The sequence below is a fragment of the Xiphophorus couchianus genome, chromosome 16, assembly GCF_001444195.1.
Source record: "Xiphophorus couchianus chromosome 16, X_couchianus-1.0, whole genome shotgun sequence".
Lineage (NCBI taxonomy): Eukaryota > Metazoa > Chordata > Actinopteri > Cyprinodontiformes > Poeciliidae > Xiphophorus > Xiphophorus couchianus.
In genome coordinates this window covers 3,962,307-3,969,111 of record NC_040243.1, presented here as the reverse complement: position 1 = coordinate 3,969,111, position 6,805 = coordinate 3,962,307, and the positions used below count along the sequence as shown (strand labels likewise).

The 6,805-nt window shown below is 38.1% G+C and overlaps 1 protein-coding gene across 2 annotated transcripts; it reads left to right on the top strand.

The window, feature by feature from the left end:
• Positions 1–1,981: 1,981 nt before the first annotated feature.
• On the top strand, positions 1,982–6,502 carry LOC114160488 (uncharacterized). Of its 2 annotated transcripts, XM_028043091.1 has the most exons (4): positions 2,326–3,652; positions 3,780–3,926; positions 4,028–4,360; positions 6,236–6,502. In XM_028043091.1, the coding sequence occupies exons 1-4, from the start codon at positions 3,490–3,492 to the stop codon at positions 6,250–6,252; spliced, it is 660 nt and encodes a 219-aa protein (XP_027898892.1). In that variant the 5' UTR covers positions 2,326–3,489; the 3' UTR covers positions 6,253–6,502. The 2 variants fall into 2 exon arrangements, 1 of the variants encoding a protein (XP_027898892.1); XR_003598777.1 differs by lacking the exons at positions 2,326–3,652; positions 6,236–6,502 and adding an exon at positions 1,982–2,319 and having other exon boundaries at positions 4,028–4,421.
• The last annotated feature ends 303 nt before the right edge of the window (positions 6,503–6,805 follow it).

Genomic DNA, 6,805 nt, shown 5'->3' with positions numbered 1-6,805 from the left:
TCATCCTAAAAGCAGCATTCCTCCTTTTGCAGCACATGACCCACTTCTGTCTTTTCTTTCTAGCTCTCAGCCAAGCTGCTATTTCTGTTGCCAAGTGTAACATATTTCCCATAATGACGGCAGTGAGGAGAATGAGAGGGAGACGATGCTTCTACAGTAGAGGGATGAAATAGTGGATTTTACAGTTAAAAGAGCTGGAAAGAGACGATGACAAATACTGATGTTGAAAGGCAGGAAAGACGTTTTTCCTGCTCGAATTAAAGCTGCAGCGATACATGACAGAATCTAAAAAGTAAAATTATAGCTTCTCCTAGATTATTCCACTTGTAACGAAACATTTTTCCCACGTTATAAGTGGAATAATCTGCTAATACTAGTACCTTTTTGTCAATATTAAAGACAAATTTACTTAAAACAAGCTCCTGTATTTTGATGACAAGTTACTTGCAAGTTAGTTTTCTTATAAGATATTTAGAAACTAGACATAAAATACTCTGAGATTTTGTGTTTTTGCCATTTAAAAACTGTACTGTTTAAAAAGGCGTAGGAAGAAGTAAACACATATTTAATCCTACTCCTTATTTCAGTTCAATGAAATATATATTACTGACGCTAATTATTAGAGATTGGTAATTAAAACCATGTTATGGTATTCATATTCCCTGTTCATTATATTGTCCTAAAAACAACTAATATTACATAAGCAAAAATGATTACAAGTTGATTCACACAAGAAGAAAAGAAAATATTTGGACCCAAAATGTTAATAATACAAGTAATAATGACAATTATAAATAACAACCGGACCTAAAACATCAGAAAACTTTTTAAAAACTTAATTGACTTATTACGTGAACAAACGTATTAATATGTGATTCTAATTCTATTTCTTGTTTAATGGAAAGAGCAATTGCAAAATAGTAATTTTTAGCAGGATGCTGACAAAGTTTTGCACACATTTGCAATGGAAACCGTTGCAATAAAGGATAAACGCATGGATGAGTTTCTCTACATCTTGCTCCAACATTAGTCCTTTTATCCTAGACATGTTTGTCAGGTGATAGAAGACCGAATTTGTAATTGTCTTTATGTGTTTCTGAAGATCTGAATACATCACTAAATTCAGATTTTGAACCTGATCTCTAGTTTTTATAGTCAATCACCATCAGCTGAGATTTAGTCCAGCATGAAAAAAACTGATGTGATCACAATAATTAATTTTGCCAGACAATAAGTTGTCCCAGAAGTTATTGCGATAAATGATAATATTGTTGTTTTGAAACCAATTTCAAGTTATATAATGGCAATAAACTTTACATTCTAATGAACAATTAACCCTGGACCTGGGTTTTAATAATAAATGAACAAAGCAACAAAAATATCAAATAAAATGAATTATGAAGTCCCTGTAAATAAAACTGTTCTTCAAAAACATCTCTCCTAGAAAGAGAGAGAAAAGAGAGAAATGATAAATCATACAAATGAAAATTACTAAGCCTGTTTTAATTTATTATGCATTTAATTGATTTATTGTGACAGGCTGACTTGATGCAGTACTTTGCATAAATTACATATTTGCTTAAAAAATATATGAAATATTAGTTTCACCTTCATCTTTTTGGGCATCATCCTTCATCTTCTTCTTACACATATAACAACTCCAGTAAATCCTTACATGAATACATGACTGCATGTTCTCTGTTCTTCACTCAGGGGATCATAATCCACCCTAGTGGGGGATGTGCATTTCACTCTGCAGCTGCTGCCCTGAAAAATGGCCGACTGCTGCATACGATCGTCTTTTTTCCATCAGAAAACCAACACAGTCACTAATGTTGAAGAAAATTAAGTTTCAGAGAGACTTTAGAGGTTATTTCCCAGGTGAAAGGTGACTTTTCAACAGAGGAGGTGGAGTAATGAGCAGAAATGTCACAGCTTTCATTATATTAGCCATCTTATTATCCAACAGAGGCGGAGCTAGAGGGGGGGCCGGGGGGGCCAGTGCCCCCCCAGCCATCTGATTGGCCCCCCCAGCGGCCCCCCCAAATGATCGACATGTCACGACACCCAGTCATTCCTTCACAGTAGGTAGCACTATGTACCACAATGGGTTGTGACACTTGTGACTGTTGTGACTGCTCAAAAGCAGCAGGGGGCGATATGCACCATTTACGTTTATTGTGATACACCATTTGGACACAACAGAGTTGACCCAACAGAAGAAGAGAAGGAGAACCGCGAAGAGACGATAGAGAAATATTGTACAGCTAAGAGGAATACAGTCGATTTGACTCCAAGACGGATAATCTGACTTCAAAGGTAAGTTTTACAATGGTTTACTACTACCAATAAAAAAACCCCGTTAAAAACATTTTGTGCTCAGCCAGGAAATAGTTTCTGGTAGTTGAGTTACTACTATAAGTTGCGAGCATCAAGCTAACAATGCTACAGCTATAGACATACGTAGACGCCGACTTAGTGAGCGAGTCGGCCAGTTCCTATGATACGTCACGTCTGCCAGTCAGACTCGTAATGCACGCAGAAGCAAAAAGTATTGTAAAGACGCTGACGCTGACGTGTTTCAGTGTGTTTACCACTCACGTCTGCCTGAACAATGTCGGGAGGATAAATACGGGAAGTAAAAAAAAAAGTATCCAACGTGGTGCATGTGTTATCAGACAGAATGGATCACGACATTCCTGATTATATGACCTGCCAAAATCCTCTGGTCTGTAATGCTCTTTCTTTCTAACAGCGATTTCTTATTAGCTCTCGCATTAAATAAAACTATACAGAATGAAAAATGTTAGCTATACTAAGAAAATAAAAATCAGAGTAGTTACTTCTGGCCAATATAATTACATGGGAAATATTTATTGGCTCAGAAGCTGTCGTTTGGCCACAAAGTCAAGAAATTCTGTTCATAAAATTGTGTTCTTTCTTTCTTACCTGTGAAAGGTAATGCTAATGGAGCCAGCTTGTACTATAAAATGAGTGAAAAAACTCCACACAAGTTCCCCACTGACATTTGCTATTTTTACTAATTCTTTTCTAAACATTTTCTATGAAACGGCAACACTTTGTTAGAGGTTCCGTTTCCCCTAGGAAAGGGCATGAACTTGTGACAATTTAATCTGTTACTCTTTTTGCTTTATTATGTTTTCCATGAAATGTTTAATTTATTTAAATTCTTATGTGTTTAGCTTTGTCATTTTCTTTTATGTTTTCTTTTATCTTATCGCTGATGTTTAGCACTTTATTTCAGCTCTGGCTGCTGTTAAAGTGCTTTATAAATAAAGTCGATAATGATCATGAACAAAAACAGGTTAGTCGGTCCAGTAGCTGAGAAGTTTGAATGCTGAACATACAGCCACAGTCTGTTTCCCCTGACCTACACACTGGAAGTGGGGATCTATTAACACTAAGTAATAGGAAGTGATACTTGGCATAACATGACTGGCTTGTTTTTTTTCCTAGGGTCAGTTGAGAATGAAAAGACAGGGAGGCAGGATAGACAGCTTCTTTATAAAAAGAAGCAAATCAGGCACAGATCAAACAGGGTTCAGCTCTGACATCAGCAGTCCTGGTAGCTCATGTCCTGAGAACAGTCACGAGAAAGAAAGTCTGGCAAACACCAATCCACCATCACCAGGTCAGAGTATCTACAGAAACAGTCAAATTCCTGCCCCGTTTTAGGTTATTTTTACTTGCTGGCTTCTGCTAATGTGTTTCTTTAATTGTTGGTTCAATTATGTTAATGTACTGTTTTTACAACGTAGTTCCATCAAAGGAGGAGTCTGAAAACACAGAAAGCTCTGCGCCTGACCAGGATGATGATGAGCCAGAAGGGGCAATTGCAGGAGATACCACTGATCTCTTCTCAGCAGTGTCCAGCACTCCTTTTGCTTTTCCAAAAGGACCCAGTGGTAATTTTACTTACACTAAGACCTGCTTAGTAGCTGCACAATTTACATGACATAATGATCATGTAAATTATGTGTACATAACCATTGTGTTTGTATTCCAGATATTTCAAAGTCAAAAGAACAGGGCCCTGTTCAGCCAAGTTTGACAAACTTCCCCAGAACTCAGCATGGAACAAGAAAGAGAACTTTTCACAGCTCCTGGTACAAAGACTATTCTTGGTTAGAATATTCTGTTATTAAAGACTCCTCCTACTGCTTTGCCTGTAGGCATTTTTCTTTGCCTAATGCACCAGATAGTGTCTTTGCTTCGCATTCCGGCTTCAGTAATTGGAAAAAGGCATTGTCCAAGGAGTCTGGATTTAAGCTTCACTCAAAGTTAGAGCACCATGTAAATGCAATGTATGCATGGAGTCAATATAAAAGGGCTAATGAGGGAAATACAACCATGCTAAATTCTATAAACACAAACCGGAAAAAAGTGGTGGAAGAAAACCGTTATTATATTAAAACAATAGCCGATGTTCTTCTTTTGACTGCAACACAAAATATTGCTCAAAGGGGTCATCGAGAGTCTGGGGACTCTAGAAATAAGGGAAACTTTTTGGCTATATTGGATGAAATAGCAAAGCATGATCAGTTAGTTAATTGAAAAAAAGCTTAGAGGATGTGCCAATGCAAAATACACAAGTCATCAAATCCAAAATGAAATTCTTCAGGGCTTAGCAGAGATGGTACAGACTGAAATCATAAAAGAAGTGAAGGAATGTGAAGTGTTCAGTGTTATTGCAGATGAAACAAAAGACTTGCAAAAAAAGGAACAAATGTCTTTGGTTGTACGATATTATTACAATGGTGTCATCCACGAAAGCTTCCTATGTTTCCAGGCAGCTGAAAGCCTTAATGCAGCAGGTCTTAGTGCAATGATCATTAGCTGTCTTGAGAAACATGGTCTGGACTACAGGAATAACCTAGTGGGACAGGGTTATGACGGTGCATCCGTCATGAGTGGGAAGCATTCTGGTGTATCTGCCAGAATTCAGAGCAATGCCAGATTTGCATTTTATGTTCATTGTAACGCACATTGCTTGAATTTAGTCCTTGTTGATGCTACCAAAGCAGTCCCTGAGGTCGTTGACTTTTTTGCACTTCTACAGCAGCTTCATAACTTTGTGTCTGGCTCTTATGTTCATCTGAGGTGGCTTGACGTACAGAAAGAGTTGTATCCAGCAGAACAACCCAGGGAGCTCCAGGCACTTTCAGATACGAGGTGGGCCTGCAGGTATACGGCATGCCGTACCATGAGAGACAGACTTCCAGCAGTTCTGAGATTGTTGCAGGATATTGCACTTGAAAGAAATGGCGAAAGAACAGTGGAGGCAAGGGGCCTGCTTCTTCAAATAGATATCCAATTTTTAGGTCTTTTGGTTACCTTTTGTAAAGTGCTTGGTGATGCCAAATGTCTTTCCGACATGCTTCAGTCCAGCACTCTTGACTTAGCAAGAGCTGTAGATCTAGTAGGTGCTCTTATAGACACTTTCCAGGACTACAGAAATGAAAAGTACTTTGATGAACTATGGAAAGAGGTTGAGGAACTTGCTGAGAAGAGCAAAATCAGTGTAAAAATTGACAGAAGAAATCCAAGATTAAGTTCAAAATTTCTTGACTCACTTGTAATGAGCACTATAGGACAGAGAAAATGTGATGACGAGGGCTTCCCCAGACCACTCTTTAATCAGGTGCTTGACTGTCTCATAGCGGAGTTAAAGAGGCGTTTTTCAAAGAAAAATTGTGAGATCATGCAAGGAGTGCAGTCCCTAAACCCCAAAAGTGCAACTTTCTTGAATGAGGAGCCTCTGATTGCTTTTGGACATATCTTTGAGTCAGATTTAGATGACCTGAAACATGAAGTGCACCAAATAAGGCGTTTGCTTGATCAGAGAATAAAGAGTGATTTAGGCACACCTTCTACTTTGCTTGATTTTATTCTGTTTCTTGAACCTTATAAAGAGGTTTTACATGAATTATTCAGACTTTGCAAGATTGCAGTAGTTAGTCCAGTTAGTACTGCTTCTTGTGAGAGAAGCTTTTCTGCTTTAAAATTAATTAAAAGTTACCTAAGGACAACAATGGCTGATGCCAGGCTAAGTCACATTGGAACACTTAGCATAGAGTCAAGGAGGGCACGGGGCCTCAACATGGATGACTTTGTAACATATTTTGCTTCATCTCACAACAACCGAAGGATTTTACTTTTATGAGTGCATGAAGAAGTCTTGTGTTTCTCGTCATGATTTGGGTCTTCACCGACTGGTACTTGTACCAATGATAGTTTAGGAGTCAGTACATTTGGTCATAGCTGCATTAAGTTCGAAAATAAAATGCACATGTAGCATCTATTAAATAACAGTTTCCATAACATACAACCTTCTTTTTTGAGATATTGTAATTGTGAACTGTGTGACACTGCATTCTCATTGTAAGTCTTGTCTTGTTACAATGGTGTCATTTAGAGGTTAATGTCCACTTATGCTTTGTGTGGCATGCATTGATAATAAACTGCAAATTACATGAGCAAATCTCATTTCATGAGTCTTTATTTATATATAGTATGTGAATGAAAGTACTTTTACTGTATTGTCATTGTCATAGTCAGTGGACCCCTTACAGATAGCCCTGGCCCCCCATTCGCCCCCCCAGAAATAAAAGTCTAGCTCCGCCACTGTTATCCAAGCCACCGGTCAAAAGACAAACTTCAACTCCCAAACGTCAAAGATACACAGAGAGAAAGATAAAGGGAGAAGGGTTGCCAAATTTATCTGAGAGATTACAACCGAAACACAACGCCCAAATCGAATCGATCAACTCATAACGTCCGTTAG